The 24,551-nt window shown below is 42.1% G+C and overlaps 1 protein-coding gene across 2 annotated transcripts in view; it reads left to right on the forward strand.

The window, feature by feature from the left end:
- LOC111654447 (ephrin type-B receptor 1-B) overlaps window positions 1-24,551 on the forward strand; it is a 153,647-nt gene that overhangs the window by 116,282 nt on the left and 12,814 nt on the right. The window contains exons 7-12 of one of the 2 annotated variants that reach the window (XM_023405468.2): window positions 5,586-5,748; window positions 8,295-8,403; window positions 9,443-9,507; window positions 14,172-14,360; window positions 15,512-15,759; window positions 17,075-17,290. In XM_023405468.2, coding sequence (XP_023261236.1) covers window positions 5,586-5,748; window positions 8,295-8,403; window positions 9,443-9,507; window positions 14,172-14,360; window positions 15,512-15,759; window positions 17,075-17,290 — 990 coding nt within the window. The remainder of the gene's footprint in view (window positions 1-5,585; window positions 5,749-8,294; window positions 8,404-9,442; window positions 9,508-14,171; window positions 14,361-15,511; window positions 15,760-17,074; window positions 17,291-24,551) is intronic. The other variant, XM_023405470.2, reaches the window with a different exon arrangement.

A 24,551-nucleotide genomic window follows, 5' to 3' on the forward strand; every position in this document is an offset into this window, starting at 1 on the left:
GCCTTTATTTGACAGTTCACAGTAGGAACTGAATGAGATAGAGAGAGAGTGCACTGTGACATTGGATAACGGTCCCCAAATGGTTTCAAATTGTGCTCCCATGATGCCCTATGGGCTCACAAATAGAGGTAGCTGCATAATGCTGTCTTCTAAAACCTTGGAACACAAGCATCACACAGGTTTAAAAAAAGAAGGGAAAAAAAGCGTTTTGAAGCAATTATTGAAACTACTCATTTGATAATGGAGAGAGAAAATAATTAGATATTGTGTAAATATGAAAAATATTTCTTCATTATAATCGTCCGGTGGTGGCTAACAACTTCTTAGTTTAACTTGCATAATTCTCTACCATTTATATTTTAGTTATACATGTCTATTGCGGCAGGTTGTCATTTGAAATAATAACCAATGTCAAAGTAAGCCATTTAGTAACAAAGTTGTGGCCTAATTAAGGCAAGTTCAAAAGGTCATAGGTGAACCAAAGAGTCACTTATTAGTGCAATAGTTAATCATAACAAATTTGTAAAGGTAATAAAACTCCATTTAATTGAAAATGTTCATTTTCCTCTGAATACTGTAGGGAAATTGGTTATTTTGGTCCCAGTAAACATCACATAATCAGTATCATTGTAAATATGTGCTTGTTTAATATCCACAATCCCTGCAATAATGCTGTTATGTAAGATGTTGCCAATAGTAATGTTTCCAAAAAATAACAAAAGTAAAAACCCAGCCTTCCGCCTACAGTGGCAGTTTAGGCGGCAGACAGAAATGATTCAAAAAGACACTTTAACAATCTCACCTAAAAGCTGAAGTGAGTGCTGCTCTAAACAAGCTTCACTCCCTTCTTCAACCCACCTTCTCATTACAGAGTAAGTGGTCCCAGGACCCTGTAAATTGGGAAGCAAGATGAAATGAGTTAAAGGTTTGTCAGAGAAAAAGTAGGATAGCATGCTCTCGTTCTCTCCATTTTTCTCATACCCCTTTTCCTCTGGTTGCCTGAAAATTTGGGGAGGGTGGAAATAACTCAGCATAGCGGAGGTCAGGCCCTCCATTAAGGCTGGGGCAGAGCAGCCACTGGCTCTGGTTACTGATGGCTTTGTGTGTGTTGGTGTCAGAGAGAGCGTGCGTGCGTGCATGTGTGTGTATGTGTGTGTAAGTGTGTGTGAGTGTGAGAGAGCTTGTGGCAGTGTTTATGTGGAAGTGTCAGCAGCAGTTCAGGTTCAGTTCTGGATGACAGCAGTACTGTTATGCTGCAGAAATTCGACTTTACAGCATGTCACCAGAATCTGTAGCATACTGACCGTAGCACCATCTGCATTTTTGGCACTCTGAAATCACCCTTTTATTTACATACAATTAGCAATTCCTCAGAAGAGAAGCCAGGAGAAAGTATTTATTATTCTTTTCTTCTCTCCCTGCCAGCTTTCACGGTCGACCACAACACTTTTGTTGACACACACAGATGTTGTACAGACTTTTAATGATTTTTAATGGAACCTGTGAAAAGCAGGACTTGTGTTGAGCTCCGTTAGTTCCCCAGCAAGGGTATTCACATTTCCTCCTTCAGACTCTACTTCTTCTCTCCCTCTTTGTTTGTCTCCTGCCCTGCTCACTCAGGCCTCCTTGTCAGTCTCCAGGTGAATGGAGTGCATACAAAGAGTCATCTCAAAAAGAGATGGCCGCAAAGACTAAGAAAAACAAACTGAAAGGGCTGAAGCAAATAAATTTCCCTTTCCCCATTTTGATTCTTCTCACCCCTCTTTTACTGTACCTCTCTCACTATTTGTTTAGACCCATGGCTTTGCAGAATCACAATGAGAGGAAGATCATTGTTTTTTTTTTTTTTTGTTACTGTGGGGTGATTTAATTTGTTTTAATATTATTTTAGTTTCTTTATTTCCCAAAACACTTAAGAGGCTATAATGGTCTTTAATATTAGATTTTATCACCGTTGCTTTTCCATACAAAATAATTACCATTTTCTTTACCATTTGATTAGAATTCATGAGGTTATGGTAATTATTTGCATTTGGAAATAAAACCCATCTAGGCTCTGAGATTTACATTGTTCCCCCCCTCTTTTCCTTTTTACCTTCGGCAATATATTTTAATCAGGAGTATTATATTATGGGAGAAATTTCTTTCTTTCATTTCCATTTTACAAACATTATATTAGAATGTTCCTTCTCACACACACCCCCACTCTTCCCCTTTGTGTGTGTGTCCGTTATTTGCATGCATGCAAGTGTGTGAGCCTGTGAAGAGGACACATGGTATCCCATCATGTCTGTCTTTATGCCAGGTGGCCATGCTGTCCATTTTGGGTACTTGGCAGTTTTTGAAAAACACAGACACACAAACATAGGCGCACACACACCCGAGCACACACTCACACACGCACACATGCACACACACAGACACACACACACACGTGTCAAGTCAAGTCAAGTTAAGTCAAGTTTATTTTTATAGTCCAATATCACATATAATGTCTCGGTGGCCTTTACAGGCCAACAACAGTAATGGGTTTTGACTGAAAGACTCACCCAAAAAACCTGAGGAAATAAGGAGGAAAATGGCAGAAAGTGGCAGAAAGGAAATTCAAAAAGATCTCCCTCTGCAGACCGCTCACAGTGGTAATGGTAATTGGTAGGAAATTGGCAATTACAAAAAATGAATTGAAAGTTTAAACAAGTAAAAAAAAAAAAAAAGAAAAAAGAAGAGAAGTCCAAGTATTGGACTTCCAGCAATCCAATATGATTATAATAGGTCCAGTGCTAATGTTGTAAATCTAGTAACTGTAGTCAATCCTATGAAATGGGGTCAAATGAAATATATCCAAGTAAGCCCAGTATCAGTTCTCAATGTAAGTCCAAGGCCAAGTAGCCAGGTGGGTGGGGTACAGTAGGTTATTGCACATAGCTAGCTCATCTGTTTTTACAGATGGGAGAAGGAAGATTTATTAAAGCTAAAGTTAATGTAAAAGAGTATGAGTGTGCTTCACCATCATTCAGAACATGTGACTCATCTGGAGACAGGAAGTAATAAACAGTGTTAATTAAGATGGCCCAAGTTTGTTTCAGTGTTTTTACTGAATATTGCAGAGAGTAAATTCCCCGCAGTGCTTCCTGTCTGTCACTCCTGGCAATGCATTTGATTGGCTGCTCTACCATCTGCCTTCCCACCTGCAACTCTGTCTTTATTTAGCAAGTTAGGGTGTGGTCCTCCTAATCCCCATTTGACTGGCAGCAGGAGAGGACCTCTCGTGGCTGGAAGTCCCTCCTGGCATGGCCTTTTATTGGCTATCCCCTAACCTGCTGGAGTGCCAAATGCCAGCTCATGTTTAAGTGGCAGATGTGTGTGTGTGTGTGTGTGTGTGTGCGCGTGTGCGCGTGTGCGTGTGTCACATAATCCCCATTTGACTGGCAGCATGAAAGGGCCTTTCCTAGCTGGTGCTCCCTCAAGGGATGCTCCCCCATTGGCGGTTTGCCATCTGTCTGCTCACCTGTCCTCCATTCAAGCAGACGGGGGTGTGGTCCTGAGAAATGCTGAGTGACTGATGGCAGGAGTAGGAAAATCCTGACCCCAAGTGGTCCATGTGCACTCAAGCATGTCTCACACCAAATGAATAGGTGACTACGGTCCTGGTCTCTGATGGGGGAGGGGGGTTGTCATGTCTTCTGCAGCTCTTTCAAAGGCACAAGTTGCTGCTTTGATACGAAGTTTCAGAATTTTGAGTGTTCGTACGCAGCACATCAGAGAAATGACAGATTGTGTGATCTAATGGACAAAAGGGCTGTGAAATGATTAAACTCCCTAAACCAGTTACATCCAGCATCCCATTTATAAACATCTCTTTCCTCTCAGAGATAGAAAGAAAGCCTGTTGGTGCGATGCTCTCCCATCCCAAGCCCAAACATTTGTCTTCATCAAGCCCGGAGTGTCCAATAAGAGCTAATGTGATTGCACACATCATTGTGTGTGTGTGTGTGGGAGGGGGGGGCGCAGATTTCATAGCTGTGTTTACCTCGTCTGCTCAATGACGGAGCAACCGGAATGATTCAATTACACCAATCAGATTGGATAATGATTTCGATGTGGGTTGTTTCTGCCTGGAGTTTCTTATCGCTTCCTGCCATCATCTTCCATCCTCCTCCTCCTCCCTTCGCTTCCTCCTTTCCTATTTGCCTAGCTACTTTTTCCACTCCACACTGCTGTCAACTCAGATTTCTTATTCATACATGTATTATAAGACGTAGTCCGGTGTTAGACAATAGTGTGTTTACCAAGCTTAAAAAACAGCCTGCCTCTATTTACACTGTTTCACTGACACAGGGAATTTTGCCCCTTCACTTTCAACTGCCCCCCCCCCTTCTCTACAGAATGTCTGCATCTAGCTATCAGCAGCGTGCAGCAGTGGGTGTAGTGTAGGTGTAGTCTTATTTTCTGGCTGTCATATTCACTCTGGGTTATGGGAAGGTGACAGGCCTAAGTAATTACTGATTCCTCATAGCAGATACCTCCAGCAGGCCCCAAACTACACTGCAGCAGACTGCCTGACTGACTCTCCTGAGCCTGGAGGGAGAGCGACTGAGATGCAGGACCTGGAGGGCAGGTCCCATGGTCCAAACCATACATTTTCATAATATATGCATGAACAAACGCATATATTCATAGTGTACATCCATACAGACCCACATGCATGTCTGTAAGGGTGAAGAGAAAACGCTTCAGTGAGAACAGTGCATGAAAAAAGAGGCCGAAGACCTAAATAGAACATTGCAACAAACAGCGATTGCACAAAGGATTTTTTAGCATTCCCTTTAATGAAAAAATAAAGCGCTTTCCATGGGTGGGCTTGGCCTACCGTCATATTTAAAAAGCAACCTACTTTAAACAAGAAAACAAGAGGATGCAATGTTCAAACTTCTTGCTGTAATTAAATCGCCTCGTCTGAAAAGACAAATACACAATGTTATTCTATTACTGTTAAGAAGTAGCTATGGCTCTTTCTAATTTGCAAGAAATGATTGCCTTTAATTATCAAATTGTGTATATGTGTTACTGAGTGAATGGGAGTTATTGTGTGTTTGTGCGATCGGTGTGCTTTGCGTGTGTGTTTTAATGTGTGTACACTTGCTGCGACGTTTTGTATTTGAGGTTGAAACTGACCGAAGCCTTGATAAAAACATAATCTTAAACGTAATCTTTAAAAGCGTTTGGCTGTCCCTAACTGTTGTGCACTGTCTGTTCTGCATCTACTCTGCTATCTGCTGTTTTCATCCGTCCTCTGTCAGTGTGATTTATCAGAAGTGCACTATATTTCCACTATCTCTGGTTTACAACAACTAAAATATACAGCTTAAACTAATTTCCTCCAATTGGACCACATTGCCCGTCCTGTTTCCTGAACATACAATGTTTGATAAGCTTGTTTGTTTTTTTCTCTGTTGAACTCCTGCTACCACCACCGGATCTTGTTTTACCACAATTTTCTCAACTCTGCGATTTAACACTTTCCTGCTGACATCCTCTCAGTAAGTCATCTCTAACCTGCTCCCTGTGTCCATTGCTCTTTGCAGGACCATGCAGAGATTAACTCCACCATCCTGCGGAGCCAAACTAACACTGCACGCGTGGAGGGCCTCAGGCCGGGTACAGTCTACGTTGTGCAGGTGCGAGCACGGACTGTGGCTGGCTTTGGCAAATACAGCAGCAAGATGTGCTTCCAAACCCTCACAGATGGTAAGGATCGCCGAGCCAGGAGAAACAGCTCTCTCAGTCTCTCTCTATCCTTCTCTGTCTCGCTTTTTCTCACATACAACCAAACTCTTTCAAACACTCTTTGTCTCCCTTTGTATTTGTTGTTGCAATATTATAATTATTATTAGTAGCGGAGATCGAAGGGAACCGTGATGTTTGATTGCGCTTCCATTTCTACAGCTAAATTAATTCCCTTCACAGTCAGGTTGGAGTGTGTGTGGGGGTGCCTTGAATATGTAAAACGCTGAGTGTCTTTTGTTTGTGCAACTAACTGTGTTTGATCCAAAATGCTTAGCTAATTGGTTTTTCACCCGGCCCTTCTGTTGCTCGAGAGCCGTCCCAGAATGCATAGCTGTGATTAGTAGTTGATGAGATAAATTTTTTGCCATGTGGGGGAGGGGCTTGGATTGTTGGAGAGGGAAGTGGCTGAAGTGGGGCTTGCAACACCTGCTACGCTGGCAAGGTTGTGGAACTATATTTATTGGTGGAAGTGCAAGGAGATGTGTGTGTGTGTGTGTGTGTGTGTGTGTGTGTGTGTGTGTGTGTGTGTGTGTGTGTGTGTGTGTGTGTGTGTGTGTGTGTGTGTGTGTGTGTGTGTGTGTGTGTAGGGAGTTGGTGATGGCGGCTTCGCATATCACTTCTTCATGAAGCACTTCTTCATAGACTTGCCAGGAAGTGAAATGAGTGCTGAAATGAACACAGTATGATTCAGTCTGGATGGGTTTAACCATTTGACTGGACATGTGTAACATTCACAAGATCTGCTAAAGTGCTGCCTCACTGTGCCGAGCTGGACTATGAGCCTGCTATTCATGTATGGCTGTAGTTCATAATGTGTCAAAGACAGGGCTGACATTTCCACATCGTATTGTGTTAATGAAGATTACGATGAATGTGGCGGTGATGATCTTGAGGGAGGGGAAGATGGGAAGGATAATAATGATGATGAAGGTGATCATTGTGGCTTGTTTACCTGTGCAGAGCAGATGTAGTGGCGCAGTCATGGCCCCTTCAATCCTTCCGACGTTTGCAAATTATCATCCCCACAAACACATATGCATGCACGCGCGACATTCGCTCACACAAACACGGTTTATGGTTCATCCGTTGGCTTGCTGCCATAACACAACGTTCGTCAAGGCAATTAGCAGCAGACGCTAGAGAACTGCCGACAATCACACCCACGGCTCCACCTCCTGCCCCTCTACCAGGCTCCTCTTCCCCCCCATTGAGCCGCTCCATTGTCTCATGAAGGCACTACCTCGCCACCCAACCACCGTTCTCCCTCCATGTCTTTTCTCAAAACATATAATCGCTCGTGTCTCCCTGTCAGCACGTTTTATTACAACTCCACAAGGTGTCCCTTTGCCCCCTCTGCACACTCAAATCACGCATATTTGTGAGCAGTGCAGGCTTGATTGACAGGTATGATGAAAAAGAGGTGATTGGTCCATCTTTAAGGTGACTGGTGTTACAGTTCTCCATTTCTCTAATAGGCTGAGGCTTCAAGAACTAACTGATTGTAATAGGAGCCTGTTTACCGCTGGAACAGGTAGCTGTGTGATTTCTGGCTGTCAGGGGGGAAAGAAAATCACCATTCTCATATGGGTGGAGGGGAGATTTGATCTGGACCTCTTGCACCTAATATGCATCAAAAGAGAACAGGAAGACTCCCAGGAAGCTTGAGTAGCTGGAACATCATTCACACTGTTTGCTTGAAACGTACTTGATAAATGTGCAAGTTAAAAGAGTGAGCAATTCCTGTCACATTGACTTTCCTCATATATCCCAGCTCTTGCACTGTTCCGAAGATGCATTAGTTCTCCCTTTATCACTTTAATCCAATAGGCCCATTCTACACGGGGGATTGAATTTAGAAGCTGCTGATTTGCCTGCAGCATGCTAAATCGTGCATTGCTTTAACCACAGTGTTTGCTGGTGCCAAAGTCATGGGAAGGCAGGGACACACAAAGATAACTGAGGATTCTGCTGTGTAGTGGTTTTAAGCAGGCATTTGGGCTGTCCTTTGAACTACTGGCGGCCTGCCCTGGATATGCACATAAAACATGTTTGGGGCCGTGTGTGTGTGTGATTGGCAGTGGGTGACTTCCTTTGCAACACCTGCGAAACAACATCCCAAGGTGCATTTTCTTGTCCGTTCATTTCTGACAGGTGTGGCAGAGAAGATTGAGAGGTCCCCCCTTGCTCTTTCTAACCATCACTTTTATGCTACTCTCTCACTCTCTGTCTCTCTAGTGGGTTATCAAACACAGTCTGTCAGTGAGTCTTGCTAAAGCTCACTGGATTTCAGTCACCACGTCTCAGCAGAGAGATCTATATGTTTTCTTTATCCATCAGTACAACCGGTCTAACCATTCTGCTCTGCCTCCTCTTCCTTCTGTCTCTCCCTTTACCTCCCAAGCACACGCTCACATACACACCTCCAAATAAAGACAGTCATGGTCCTTAAGCCTTACCTAAGCCATTCTCAATGTCTTCCCGTCTGTCTTTCTCTTTGTGTAATACAGATGACTTCAAGTCGGAGCTGAGGGAACAGCTTCCTCTGATTGCAGGGTCAGCTGCAGCAGGAGTGGTCTTTATTGTTTCCCTCGTTGCCATCTCCATCGTGTGCAGCAGGTAACCACATTTTCGTTTCTCTGACTCTTGTAATACATGCAGACGCTGATGACTTCATCGCTACATTTGTCCCTTTTCAGGCTCCCAACTTTTATTTCCTCAAGAGCAAAATAGCAACACAGCCAGCCTACTTTTGCCTCTGTAATGACAACATATAGCAAGTATCAAGAATAGTGGGTGGGCATAATAGCATGAACACCATGCAGTCCAATACAGTATCCTTCCTACTCCCCTTTTGCTAATAACCATTGGAAGACAGATAGCAACATTACATGAAGACAGATTTCTGTCACATTATGATGGATTGCCCAGTTATTTAATCAGAATCTGACCATATAAGAGTACGTGGCACATAATATGTTAAACTAAAATTCAGCACAGCTATATCTGGAAAATGTGTTTTAAAATTACTGACATTTTGACTGCATTAGCTATACAGCTGAATCCCGTTGTCATACTTAGGAACATATGTGAGCGTCTTACGCATATTCTTATACAGCATTTATTAATAGCAATCAATTTGATGGAAAGGAAGGCCAAGTTGACGTACTTGAAATGGAATATTCAATTCCACAGAGAACTTAACAATTACTACTTTGCCCTGTTAACTTACTCAAGTCAAGTCAATTTAATATTGCAGCAGTTTGTCACATTGTCACACTCCTATCTTGCTCCGCTTTAGATATATGAAAGTCAAATTTTTCGCAGTGCTGTTTGCAACTTTGAGTAAGCAAAGTGTTCATCAAACAGGCCAGGCTCTTTTTGATGCTGAGGCAGAGGAGACAGATGAAAAGCAGAGAGATCCTATCAAGGTCTAATTAAAAATCAGCTCATTTTCATAAACTCCATTTGCCATTGCTAACCCTCTGCAACTGATTCAATTTCAGCCACGTCATTTTCAGACCATACAGAGAACCATGAACAGTAGCAAGGCCTCGTTTACACTTCCTTTCATCCTGTCATCTCTCATGCTCTCTCTCTCTCTCTCTCTCTCTCTCTCTCTACCCCCCCCCCCTTTCAATAATCATTACTCCCACAGGAAAAGGGCATACACCAAGGAGGCCGTGTACAGTGACAAGTTGCAACATTACAGCGCAGGAAGAGGTGAGTCCACCCTGATACTTAGAGCTCACATTAGCCGGTGGTTAGGTTTCTGTCCCACATTTTGACCCCATATGTTTATTTCTCTGTTAATTAAAGGTAGAGTAAGCAATGCTGGAGAAAGACTGTTGATAGTTGAACTCAGCAGCAGCGATGGAGAGATATTAAATGAATTTGATAAAAAAAAGTATATTAGATTCCAATCACTTAATCTACCTTTAACATATCATCTCACAAACTACTGAACAGATTTTTTTCAGTGTTTGTGAAGCACTTTTACCTTTTTATCTCATAACTCCTAAACTCTTTTTTTTTCTTTTTTTTTTTTTACCACTTCTACTTCAAATTTGATCTAATCTTTAACAATTTGGTGCATAGAATAGTTGGAAGTACCATAATGACAGTAATAATGGTGATACAATATATTCAGTTGTGTTTTAATACACCATAAACTGCCCAATTGTTAAAATCAGAAATATAGAGGATTGCTGTGTCTAGCTGGAGGTATGTGCGCTCACATATTTTCAGTCATATCCATTTCCTTTTTTGTCCAGTGCGCTTATGCTGTCACATTATGTATAATATATGACATATGCATGGAGCATGTACTCCTTTATAATACGTTAATGAAAAAGAGGCTAGGTAAAAAAAAGAAATGACCTCAGGTAGCAGGCATCTGCAGACGTAAACGACATTTTCTTCCCTTTACACAATGACACTGACTGACAGTCATCTCTCAGGGCTTTATGATAGCCGTGATTGAGTCGTGTTTTAAGCACTCCCTTGGCGCTGACTGATGAGGGGAAGGAGCCTGGAGGGACATGCACTCTCACACACATACACACAAAAGGGTGTGTGTAAGTTTTCTATCTAAAATGAAAGCCCTATATCCTGCCGACCTAGCAGTGTGAACAGGGCCTCACTCGAGGGGATAGATTTTTGTTGAGCCGAACACAGCAAAGCGTTTCAACACAGTTACTTTGTGTCACAGCTACAGCAGTGGCAGCCGGGGGCTCATTAAAACTGCTGTGGGCAGAAGAGTCAGTTTTGTCACTGGCTATCTCTGGAAAAACCAAATGCAATTAACATAAGTGGTTAAAGTAAACAAAAGATCAGAGACGCTTGCAGCCCTAATCATCAAATAAGCAATTTGAAGTTGAGAGGAAATAAAACTCTGATAAGGGATCCTATTCATAGGTTTATTACTTCAACCTTCACATCTCCAACACTCATGAAGTAATCCCCCATCCCAGGATGCATTGTTTTATTCTATTCTCTCAAGATTTGACTGACAGTTTCGTAATTACAGTATTCAACGCAACAATAAAATAGCGCCGCTCAGCCAATTGTTTTGGGTGAATCTCCAAAAAATGTGTCGCTGGCTTTCACCCAGCTGCTTACTGTTCCAGCTGCTGCCACACACGTCAGGTGATGTCTCCTCAATTCCAGCCCACCTAATGTGACAGGCTTCTAGACTGGGGATGCTGCTGCATACTGTAAATTCAGTAGTGCTGCTGACGGGTCATGGTTATATCTAACCTAACATTTAACATTAAACCAAACATTGGGCGGGATGTAATGACCATCAGATTGGAACAGACGCATCATTCCCGTGGAGAAATAACCTCCCTAAGAGCCAAGGGAACTTTATTTCTTTTTTGTTTTAATTGCCCACATCAGCACATTATCAGTATCACCAGCGTTCATCTACACATCATATTACACACACCTCACTGCATTTGAGCATTTACAGTTTTCCTCAGTGTATCTATTCCCTTTTCCTCTTTTACACACACCAGCAGACAGTCAACATCAGCTAATTAACAGAGAGACATTTCTGAGCACTGCATGTTTACTGAATGCCCTAATGCTTCTCTATATATGACTACCAACACATCTTAAATCACTTACGTTCCAACCTTGTTTGTCGCTTTGTTGCTTTAGCTGTTGTCTGTGCTTCAACATCTGGTGCTCACACTGAATTAGAATGGGAAATTGAAATTTAACAAATATGTTTATGCTTCAAAATTTTTTTTTTGTTCTATCCACTGATTAAACATACATACATGTGAATTCAGAGATTTTGCTAAGGCATAAAAAGAACTGATGAACATCAGTAGGTTATTGTGACATTTGCCTTTACCCTTCATCATCTTCATCTTCATCAAGTACAATGGGTAAACCCCTTTTTTGGCTGAGCAGAATTTTATCTTTCACAAAGTGAAGACTTGCAGAAGGCACCACATGCCTGATAAACCCACACAAAGATTTTACTGCCTGTACCAATGTGACTGTTAATCCCATACAATTTTTAGATCCCTTTTGTGATTTCCATACTAATAAGCCACACTGTGTGTCTGACAAATGATTTTCTGACATCAAACAAAGGATAATTAGTTTGTATTTAGGAAGTAAACTCAACTCATTATATTCACAGAGCCTCGGAATAGATTTGTGTGCATCTTGGACCGACAAGAAATGGGAATATATTCAGTATAGGCGTACAGTGCCCTGCAATTCTTTATGTTAATTTCTCCAAAGTGGATAATTACATAAAACATATAATTGCTATCTACTGAAATTATAATATATATAATAAATTATGTTGCCTTGGTGAAAGCCTAACACATGAAAAAGTTCCTTTAACTTAAAAAGATGAGCATTTATGAAGCTACTGCTTCACTTACTGACAATGCTGTTTGTCTTTAAGCAGTATGTAAATTCTGTGTAGTAGGACCAGTAATTTGATTGTACCCGTAGCCGGTAATAGATTAATATAAGCATTACTGCCGTACAGTTGATTTGTGGATACATTAGGGCCATTCAGTAAATGAGCAGGGAAGACTAATAGCAGGGTAAATGCTGGACATTGGTGAAAATAACAGGGTTAAGTGCAGCACTGTAAACTATCATTTGTTAATACCAGTCAACTAAATACTCTTAACTGTTTGAGCTATTGTATCATAGATTAGGGATTTTGTTGAGATTTATAATCCAAATTCCCTAAATTAATGAGTTTGTCCACTCAGCCATTTAATTTAGAAAGGTATGTAATCATGGTATGTGTTATAGGCCTTTAAATCATTGCAGCAGCAATGCTTTGTCTCCCAACAGGCTTGTTGTTTTATATGTTGGGTAAAAATAGAACCGACGTTTGGACACATTTGCTTTATACACTCAGATGAAGGACCTATGAAATATTAAAGGAGGAATTTATTTTTTATCAGTTGGCCATAAAAAGATGGGTCCAGTTAACCAGGTCTGTACCATAGGGAGGCAAAGAGATAAACTGTTTGCATTTTAAATTATACATGAAAATGGGCTCCGAACTGGAGAATTGGAAAATAATGGGTTTATGTATGTGACCATGGATGTGCGCGCACATGTGATTGAGATTTTGAGTGCGTTCTCCCATGTTTATCGCTGTACTGTATATGCTCCCCGCTGAGATTTTGAGTCCCACCCAGCGATGTTGCTGAGTGAGTGGCTTGACAACACTTGTAAACAGAATGACTTTATGGAATGCAAAGCTGTAAACCCTCAGATGGATTAACCTGAACCCAATCTGTATGGAATCTCTAATGAGCAATTACGTTCACACAGGCAAGGTTCAAGGCAATTAGTGTGGTAACTAGAATCAGCTTTTAGTCAAGAGCGAGGTGAGGCACCTTGATCCCTCCAAGACCAGACCTTATCCTCCTGCTGTCTCTTGAGACCCCTGCCTCTCTCTATGTGGCTTGTGCAAATGAGCGGGCACAAATTGACTTGATGGAAATGGGTTTATTCCAATCATGGCTGCCAAGGTTTTGACTAAACAGCTCTGAGAAAGAGGGGTGCTCTTGGGTGTCAGTGTAGAAATGATGATTTTACGTCTGTTTGCCCGCTTTAATGTCTGTCTTGTGGCAGTGTGTATTGAATTTGTTTACAAGTGTTTTTCAGCAGTCCCCCCTACCCGGTCTGTCGACACAGAAAATTTGTCCACCGTTTGCAGACAGCTCCAGTCTGTGAACTGAGCTCACCTATCGCCGTGCGGCATAAAAAGCTAGTTGATAGCGCAGTGGTTTTATCTCTTTATGAGCTCCTATAGGGAAAGGCTGTTGGGAAATTGGTTCTACCACTATCAAAGAGCAGAGACTGCTAGGGTAAGGGATAAAAGGAAAAGAAAATCTGTCTACATTTACTCTTTCTATATACTCTCATCCCTCCCTCTATCCCTTCATCTTCCCCCCTCTCTCTCTGTTTTTTTTTCTTTTCTGGCCTCTTTCCCCCTTCCAAGTACTGAATCATCAAACCACCATTTTTTTTTTGTCTGCTCTACTCGTAACTGGGGCTGCACCTATAATCCTCCACCTATACTATTTAATGCGTGCAATGTGCGTTGATATTCATTTACATATTCTAGTGCTCCCTCTTGTCTCCGAGGAGGACCAGAGAGCAAATGGAGTTGTCATCATTTACAGCTTTTGAGAGCTTGTAGTGATTGTAAGTGATGCTGTGTCACACTGTGATTTAAGCTGCGCCTTGAAGGGCAATTGTATTCATCAACCATTTCCACAAGACATTAGCCAGAGAGAGAGAGAGAGAGCGATAGAAAGAAAGAAAGAAAGAAAGAAAGAAAGAACAGTTTCTTCTTCTGGAAAGCTCATTGAGCACTTTGGTTGTTCTAGAACTCTCTTTGCGAGCCGACATGTCTAACTGCCCCTCCCCACTGGGCTGCCCGACCCACTTCTCAGGCTCTCCGGGGATGAAGATCTACATTGACCCCTTTACCTACGAGGACCCCAACGAGGCTGTCCGAGAGTTCGCCAAGGAGATCGACGTCTCCACTGTCAAGATCGAGGAAGTCATCGGTGCAGGTATGGTGAACGCTTGCACTTATATATGTACGTGTATGCACGCTGAATGTGAACGTGGATTGCTGTATTTTTATGCGTTATTTCTGAGTTCTTGCGTGCAAACAAGTTTGGCCTGAATCTTTTCAAGGTCGTAAAGCCCAGCCCTTCTGGCAGCCACATGAGATGGAAACATGTGAAGGGCCCATGTCAAGTGCACAAGCAGTATATAGGCCAGCTACCCTGGGACCTAATGGCATTAGACAGAACTCAAGCCTTGAGGCCTATTCCCTGTGCTTCTCTGTTTTGGGATCCTATTAGAGTTGCTCTCTAATATGTTCTACCTTACATCATCCCTTACTTACATGCAAAATAGATGGTGTGGTTTTCTTTCCTTGTGTAAGATTTACCTCTTTTGTATTGTTAAAATGTCTGTTTAAATTGATGAACAGATAATTAGGGTCTGATTGCTTTGACGTAAATCCTGAGCAACTGGAGGCTAAAACAGTTTCAGCAACAGTCAAACGTGTCTTTTACCCTGGGACCGAACGCACCTTTTTTTTTTTATAGCAGGGATGGGCATGCTGATGCCATATGTGTTGGATCATACACAGGCTAAAATACCCCTGGTAATGAGACTGGGCCTTTAATAGCTCCTGTGGACTGGCCTACTCAGCAAGCTAGGTGTGAGGAAGTGACAGAGATAGGATAGCGATAAGGATGCAGGGGGACTAACTAATTAAAGATTTCCGTTTTTGTTGATTTCACTGTGTGGCGTCTCTGCAGGACACCAAGGTGGTGATAATTAATCAAAAGAGTTCCAGATATTTAGCAGATAGTGCTTGCCTGTTATTCTTTGATTGGTGACTATGAAGACACTTGGCAGGCTTTTAGGATAGATGACTACTGTGAGTCAGGGGAGCCACACTGTTAAGAATATCTTGAAGGAGCAACATTAGATGAGTATTGGACAACGCTCAGTATGCTTGAGGTAGACTAAGTCGAGATCTATAATAGCTTTCTGGGTAATATTTCTGCCAAAGGACAAGAGATGCAAATAAGCTTGATAAATAAATAGATTTAGATCTAATCAAACACTGCTAAGCATTTGTCTAAAAAATAGATCAGTTCTTGACAGAGCAGCCACTGTACATGTCTCTCTATTACCCTTATAGGTGAGTTTGGGGAGGTCTACAAGGGCCGTTTGAAGCTGCCCGGTAAAAGAGAGATCTATGTAGCCATCAAGACCCTAAAGGCAGGCTACGTGGAGAAGCAGAGGCGGGACTTCCTGTCTGAGGCGTCAATCATGGGTCAGTTCGACCACCCGAACATTATCCGTCTGGAGGGCGTCGTCACAAAGAGCCGTCCTGTCATGATCGTCACAGAGTTCATGGAGAACGGTGCCCTTGACTCCTTCCTCAGGGTGAGTGAAAAACATATCTACCATGTCATACAAAGTTGGAAACAGTTACATGGGGTGTTCATAAGTCTTATTCACGAGTTCAATGGAAACGTTGCTTTATGGGACTGAGAAGCTAATTGGAAATTAATCGTTAAACAGTCTAACAAAAGGAGTTCATGCGAAGAACCCCTCCTAATACAAATTGGAATGAGCCTTCTTAATCTATCCAGTGCCAACAGAGAATATGTTTCATGACAATGAACGCGATTTAAATCATTCTTAATTTGAAAATTTCCACACTAGCTGGCCCTATCAGCCTTTAATTTCTCTATTAATGCCTGGAACTATTAATGGACTCCTCTCTCTTTCTTTTATAGTCAGGATTGAGCAGACATACATCTTAATCAATATTCAACTCACTTTTTTCCCTCCTTCAATCTCATGGATTGGTGTTCTATTCCACTTTGATCTAGGGTGGGTTTAAAGGGGCTCTTTGAAGTTGGCTTTGCTAACCGCCACATCCGACTTGTGTTTCCATCGATCTCCCTTACCCTCTTATTTGTTACTGTGTTTCGGGGTTCAAAGCATGCTCTTCAGAGCATTCACACAGGGATAGGGGCACCATATGTGGATGTTAGAGAGATAGATGCCCCCATGTCTGAATGGAACAATGCTCTAACACCTACAATGAGCATTAATGGGCTCAGAATCTATTTTTGTTTATCTAATACAAGAATGCTCTTCCTGTGGACATTAAGAGGATTTGAAATGCAGAAAAAGAGCTCGAGATGGCGATTTTTTCTTATGGCAAAGTGTAACAAAAGAAAAGATTTAAAACAAGGGGAAGGAAAAGAACATGAACCTGTAATAAGTCAACGTAATTACTTTTGTTGAAAAAAAGATAGCTTCAAGCTGAAATAGCCGTTTGTCACTGGGTAAGACAACACATCAGTTTGTACTAATTTTGGAGGAGAGTCCCACTGGGCAGCCTTGATGCAAACTGTATTTTGGAAGACATTAAAATTACATCTTGTCTGCATAATACAGTAGAAAATAACACAAACATCTGATTTATTTTGCACAGTTTTTTCCTAATAGAGAGTCAGATTCAAACAGTTGGTATTTTAAAATTACAACATTCAAGCCTGGAATTTTTAGTCAACATAGTATCTATAATTCAGTTATGAACCAACATAATTAGTTCATTATCATTAAAAGCAGATATGTTAACATTTGCTGAAATCTCTCTATCCCCCAGCTATTCTCATTTATGTTAATCATGCCAAAGATAATATCTAGATAACCGTTTTCATTGGTATTCCTCTCTGTCCTCTAGCAAAATGACGGTCAGTTTACGGTGATCCAGTTGGTGGGAATGATGCGTGGGATCTCGGCGGGGATGAAATATCTCTCCGAAATTAACTACGTCCATCGTGACCTGGCTGCACGAAACATTTTGGTCAACAGCAACTTGGTGTGTAAAGTGTCCGACTTCGGTCTGTCCCGCTACCTACAGGATGACACTTCTGATCCCAGCTATACCAGCTCTCTGGTGAGTACTTGCAGAGTTCATTTTTTATTCCACTTGAGTGCCATGGATGCATGTGATTTAAGGTGTGTGTAGGAGTGCAGTCAGTTTTTTTTATTGACATCTCCAGCAGTCGCAAGATCCTAAAAAGCATCACCTACCAGTCTAATCAGTTTTGCTTCTATCTGACACTGTCTCAATCTTTTTGAAGGTCTTAGAAACCTTTCACCTTTTCAGTGCCTTTCATTTTATATGAGCTGTCTCTATCCTCACCCTCGTCCTCCTTCCTCTTCTTTCCTATACTCTGCAAGTCACGGACCGGAGGTCTGTCACATCTTCATTAGTGTGGAGACAAGCCTCCTCTGGGAAGGCTCCTCTCTCGTTGACATGCCCAGAGTGCAGAGAAACCAAAGGGCATTGCGGCCTCTCAAACTGACAGCTCCCACCCCCTCTCTCTCTCTCCCTCCGTCCCCTCTCTCACTCCTCATTCATTATTACTGGGGCATCATGGGAGGCTTTGGCTCCTCATTAACTCATCCACACTACAGATCTGTAATTATTAGCAGCCGTCATTAGTTCATCTTCTGCATCTCCTCTTCCTAATTCAAAACACACACTTACACCCTCACAAACACACGGTGGAGGTCATTAGGACTCCTGGCATGCCTGAGTTTGTAAATGTGATTTTATTCGAGTGTGTGTGTATGCGTGTGTGTGCACGCACACGTATAAGCAGTGCTGTGCACAGGCATGCTTGTGCGTCTCTCTCTGCATGTGTCAGTTCTCACCTCATTGACTCTGCTTTGAGACTTTGGTGCAAATGACCCTGTTTAGCTACCGATGTATCACGGGTGTTGCACCTGCACTTTGTTGACAATAAGTTCTTCTGCGGGCAAAACTGATCAACACAGGGCAAGGGCCATGTCCCGATGTTATTTAACTCAAAGGTAGATTTTTTTTTCTTACATACAGAAAACTATAGACTTACAATAGCTATACATTTTTAGCCATACACTTTTTGTCCTGCAACTCACTAAGCCATGTCTTGTATTTTACCTCTCCTCCTTTAATTTTGGGTTGACAGCCCCAAGTGGCTCGACACAACCTATTCTGCCAGTCTTATCTAGGAGTAGAGGTTTTCACTTGTTTCATAAAAACGCCTCGAGGTGGTCTTTCTGGACATGATTCATTCTATACACTGTGAATGCGAATGAATACAACTATGAACTATGAACTATGAATACAATAGGAATATATTATGCTATAAAAAGTGCCTATTTTAGAAATGGCTTCAGAGGTATTTCAAGACATGCAAAACTCGAGATCAAAAGCATGCAGTCAGCCTGTGCGTCAGTGCTACCCAGGTACGAAAAGAGACTTCTCAAAATAATTTGTCTTCATCTAAATATAAAAACACAACAATGTGCTTTATATCTACTTTATTTCCACCTTTGTGGTGAGGCTCAGGCGCAAACTGCTATCTGTCAGAATTGTTACTTTAGGTCATATTCAGAAACACACATTCACAACATACGGTGTAAGCCCAGGGGAGGCTACCGATTGGCAGGAGATGGTAACCCAGGTGTGAAGAGGAAGTGTCATAGGGGCCAGAGGAGATATGACCTCACATTGGTTTGGCCGAGAGCTAATTGCTCCCCAGGAATAGCTCGCTTTGTATGCTTGACCCCTGTGGTTAAACCTTGCTGAATGGGTCTTATTTAGCAACAAAGAGGAGCAGCACCTCTGCTGTCGGCGCCGCTGAGCTTGCTAATAAAACCGGGTGGAAAAGGTGGGGACTGGATTATAGATTGTGGTCAGCATTCTAATGTTGTTCAATGCAAACAAAGTCTCCTTGAGGACATTATCTGGACAGTCAATAGAGCAGGTGAGGTATGAAGTTTGACCCTCTTTGATGTTAACACACTCAGCTTTCTTTGATGGTGTGTTTTTTTTTTTTTTGTTTTGTTTTTTTTTTTTACTGTTCGAGATTTTTAAAACAAGCATGTCAGAGCCTGGGCTGTGTTTCCCTTGAGTGCTGCCTTATTATCATAACCATCCACATGAAATCTTCAGTACCGTAACTATTTTTATTCCTTTCAAATCAAGAGAGCTGTTACCTTCACATCCCACCACATACTGAGAAGCTTATTCCATCAATATGCCAGTTTTTTTCGTAAATAAAAGTTAATGTAATCAGCTTACACTTGAGCACAGTTCATAAAGACTCGTCGTCCAGATCCCGCTTCCCCCTAAATTCTGGGGAACAAGCAAACAAGCGTTTTTGGGGGGAAGTTGGGGTCCGCAGGTCACGTACAGGATCCTATACTGTAATTAAACTATGCGTGGTGCCCTTCACTACATGACCTCTTCAGCTATGACCTGACACTAACCGATCAGCGGGGGTGGGGGGTGGGGGGGGGATGGCGTGGCAGACAAGGCCGAGGGAATCAGGGAAACTAAATTGCGCTGACGTGCAGTGATTTACATCGCCATCGACCTCCTCCTCGAGCAAATTAATCACCTCTTTCCCTCTAATGCTTTTCTAATTTTTCCCTGCAATTCTAGGCACACCAATTACCAGAGCCTGTGGTGTGATGCTGGATGTATGGTTGGGAGGACATGCTGGTAATTGTGTTAACCCTGGATGTGGGTTCATTCTGGAGCAATGTTGTGGAGGTTTCAGACAGAAGGGGGCTGTCCTCCCTCTCTGTTGGCCGCTCACCAAAGTCGTGATTAATTAGGCTCACAGGACAATGCTCTGACTGCACTGGTCTCGCTAAGGTGATGTGTGCTAATTCAGTTAAAGACTTTAAAGACTGTGTGTTTCTTTGTAGCGGTGTTTTTTTTTTTTTGCATTTGTACTTGCATAGCTGTCTCATTACATACACATGGTTGCGTGGTTCGGGAATTAGCCCACGGGCACGTCACAAACCCCAGCTGAGGTGCGAGCGACCCTGCTTACCTGACAAAGGAAAGGATTGATTTTTGAACACTTGGCTAACCAGGAAGACTTCCATATTACTCTCTTTATTCACCAATCCATCTATCTAAGGAGCCATCCATCCATGCATCCATTTATCTATCTTTCCGTTTCCTCAAGCTGTCCACTTCCTCTCCTTTTCAAGGCTTTTCCCGGCGCAACACGAAAGGCGCATCGGAACAGCATACTCAGTGTAGATGTGACGAATGATGAGTCAAGCCGTTCACGGCCAGGATGGGTCGTATGTTTTACTGTGTGTTTTGCGTTCACGGGTGAGTGAGAGTCAGAGATCTGGGTGTGGTCCGCAGGGTTTAATGCGCAGTTTGTGGGCAAAAAAAAAAAGAGAGAGCAAGTGGTCGATAGGGACTATGTGTGTGTGGATATGTTTCCAAAATCTGGCGTGCGGGTATAGCGTGTCAAGTCTATAACAGCTTAGACAAGTGATGTTACCCTTTCTATTGAGTGTTCATGCCCACAGGGCCACAGTGAGGAGGGCAGGTATGGGTCAAGAATTTCTGCTTATGCCTCAGCTGACGATGTGGGAAGGCTGTCACTGCCTCGCATGTCAACAGAATATGTACTGTATGTTGTGACTGAGTGGGGATGTATATATGTGTGGTATGTGTGTGCTGTGTTTCTGGGTATGCACACATATGCCCCCAAGGTGTCTTTCCCTGTGTATGTATGTGTGCGTGCGTGTGCATGTGCGCGTGTGTGTGTTTGTTTGTTTGTGTCATTGAGGCTGAGAGGGGTTGAAAGGCGAGGTCACACAGAGCCGGTAACAAAGCTCATCCGTCAAATCCCTGTGACCTGAGTGACATTCTCTCAGCTCCGCTTCAGTGCTCACACTATGTGGACCTTGCTGTTGTTTCTGTCATTTGTCTGTTTTCTATTTGCATCCTTTCCCCCTCTCTCTGGCTTCAGGCCCATGCACTTTTTTTTTGGCTTGTCAATTCAACTTGTAGTGAAATATTTATGCACTGAACTTAAAGTTAAGGGGGCAGAGTCCCTGAGTAAACAAGAAGTGAAGTGGGAACACATCTATATGGACCAGGCCAAAAGCAAACAAAGGGACTTTCTTTGAGATTATTTTTTTTCTGACATATCACATTTATATGAAAGTATAAAATACAAAATTTGACTATATATTAAACCTGTAACAGTATATAAACCAATAAATCCTTTGGGGTTGTTTCCATGACTTCCCTCCGAGCATGAATCCCACCCCTAAATATCCCCATTATCACGGCTAATTTCAGGCAAAAACACAAACTACCTTACACAGAGATCAGATTGAGCGAAGTGTGTTTAAAGGAAACAGTTTTTTTCCACAGAGGCGATAATAGTTCTTGCATTTCAACTATAATTACAGATCACACATTCACTGGCAATTCATAGATGTGTGCTTCAGTCTTTGTAATTACTGATGTTGGAGGAGTAAAGATTAAGATAATTTTTTTTTAATTTCTCGGTATAGGTGAGGAGAAGATGCAATCCTCCGATTCTCTTTGATGCTGCACAGCAGTCATTCTCCCTCTATAATTCAACAATCGACAACTGGGTTCACTGTAGGCTATTTCTGATGTTCAAAAACAACCTGTGTATACACATTCTTTGCTCAAGCTCCAAAACAAATGTCTGCTCTTATATTTTGTCGCTGGAACAGCACAAGTTCTTTTTTCTTTTTTTTTTTGTTCTCTCTCTCTGACATCTACAAAAAGTTGACACCTGGATCTGGATTCCATCAAGTCACTCACATGTGACGTGCAGTACAGATACCCTGCTGTTTCCAACTATCCTCTTTTACCTTGATTAGCACATACACATGCCAGGCACTTACTGTCATCTATTAGAGAGCATGTGGAGAAGTTTACACTCTCCTGCACACAGATCATCACCCCCTCCTCCCCCATAAGTGTAAGCCACCAGTGCAGTGACCAAGCATGATCCTCAGCTGGCTTTCCACCTGAGTGTCCTGCTCAACTGGAGGCACTGCAGCTGGGAACTGAACCTTCATTCACACTCATTTATAATCACAGCGAAATCCTAAATATCTCACCTTACCCCACCCACCCACCCTCCGGTCTGTTTTTTATCTCTTGGTTTTGTTTTTGAAACCAATTAAGATATTTCCAGGCTAATTTTATTCAGACTGTAGAGTTTAATTTGTTCAGTCTTGGGGTAAATGTAGCAGCAGAAAAGTATCCAGGAATGGAGATGAATATGGAGGAGGTCCCGGCATGAAAGAGAGAGCAACCATCCAAAGCACTCCGCCTTGATTTATACCTTCTGTCATGTTTGCCGGAGTCAGTATAAGGTGGGCATTGATTTGCCATCTGTGGCTGTTGGACTGCATTTGCATCGGAGCAGGATTCACAACGAAGTGGCTTGTGTACAATTAAATCAGAGAGAGAGAGAGAGATACCTTCTCTGTTGGTGAGGCTGTGTCTCCATAAAAAAAAAAATACTTTACTGCAGAGTCACAAAAGGGAGATTTAATTTGTTGGTTAACCAAAGCAATACCTTCCAAATAAGAGCATCTGTTTTTTTAAAACCAATTTAAGAATAAATAGATAAATAAATAAAATGCTAACATGATCATTGTTTTTTTCATATTATTCTCATTAAAGCAGCCTTCATAACTACGTTCCCAGTAGCTTTAACAACATGCGGAACAACTGTAGCCTCAGCATTAAAGGACAAATCTACTACTCAGGCTGTGCTCCAGTTTGATAAAACCGTCTGCAGATGTAATTGCCTATTTTCCACAACCTGTGGAGGAAACATGGGGGCAAGGTCACCCTCTGACATTAGCATGGAATAGTACAAGTGAGACGGGATACTTGCTAGGTTTAATTTGATGGTGCCCGCAGATGCCAGACATGTTGAAGTCTATTGGTGCAGATTCCTTGAGGGAGTTTAATTTTCTGTTTAACGAAACACAGTCAGGTGCTAATGATGTTGGGGAAAGGGGATAATTAATGGAGTAAATAATAAAAAGACAGATGATGCTTAAAGCTATGGGAGTTACAAAAAAGTAATAGGTGGGTCTAAAAGCTTTCTGAGAGATGTCTAGATGGGGTTCAGGTTCATTTAAACAAATCTACGAGGTTAGGTTGCTCCAGCACTTTCACCACTGTGTGACATTGTAGGGGCACAGTCTTGTGCAATATGCTTAAACCAGAGAAGCTTTACAACCGGCTGAAAGACATGTACCACATTGATTCAAAATGAGCCCAGAAATGGCATAACAAGGCCTGTGTTTTGTGTGATATGTGTATGGATTTGAGGCATTGAGGTGGAGATGAACATTTCACTCTATAATACTGACAAGCTGTTAATGTTTGCCACAAGCTGTGCTTGGCCATAACAGTAAAATATGCGGGCTATACGAGCTGTCAAATTAATTTAATGGTAGCAAAAACTTTTACTGTAATTTCACTATTCTCACCTAGTACTGACATAAAACTTCTCTGTCCTGCACTAGATCTCATCTGCCAAGCTAAATTGGTATTGTTTTCCTCCTGTGTGACCATAGGTCTCAGCACACTTTCTAAATAATAAGGAATAAATGAACCATATCATTGAAATAGTGAAATATCTCTTATCTTCCTTGCTGTATTGTCATGTAACTGGATTTCACTTCCTTGCAGAAATTATTTTTGAAATGGGATCAGAAAGCCGCAGACAGAAGGTTCCTGGCAATATGATGCATATGTATTTTAATCTTGATAGTGATTGAATTTTTTCAGAAGTAGAGCAATTATGAGAGACTATTCTGGGCGTACAGTAGACTTTCCTTCCCCCTCTGTTATCTTCCAATGCAGTATGGAGAGATTTTTTGAATTCTTTGTTAATCAAATCTAAAAACAAAGACCAGGACAGTTTTTAGAACATAAAATAAAACTTTGACAATTGCTTCCTTCATGCATGACTTCAGCGTATATATGGTGAAGTCTTTTTCTCCGTCAGACATTCCCATGGGTGTTTAAGTCACCAACATCTCTGAAACTGTCCACCTTTCTTTGTTTTTTGTTTTTTCTCTTTCTTGTTCTATTTTACTCCCCATCTCTCCGCCTCGCTCGGCCTCGCTCGGCCTCGCTCGGCCTCTTTCGGCCTCTCTCTCCATCTCCTTCACTCTCTTTCTCATTCTGTTTGGGCAGACATCCAGGGCAGATCGTTGCTCTCAGGATTTCATTAAAGGGATGTTGATGGAGCACTCTCCCCAGCCTAAGTAAATGTGCTCAAGTCCATTTGAGAGCGCATTGTTTGGAAATGGATTACTCAAGTTTGAGGGCCCCCCCC

This window comes from Seriola lalandi, unplaced genomic scaffold (assembly GCF_002814215.2).
Source record: "Seriola lalandi dorsalis isolate HSWRI2012SDOR001 ecotype SW California unplaced genomic scaffold, Sedor1 jcf7180002054277, whole genome shotgun sequence".
NCBI classification, from domain to species: Eukaryota; Metazoa; Chordata; class Actinopteri; order Carangiformes; family Carangidae; genus Seriola; species Seriola lalandi.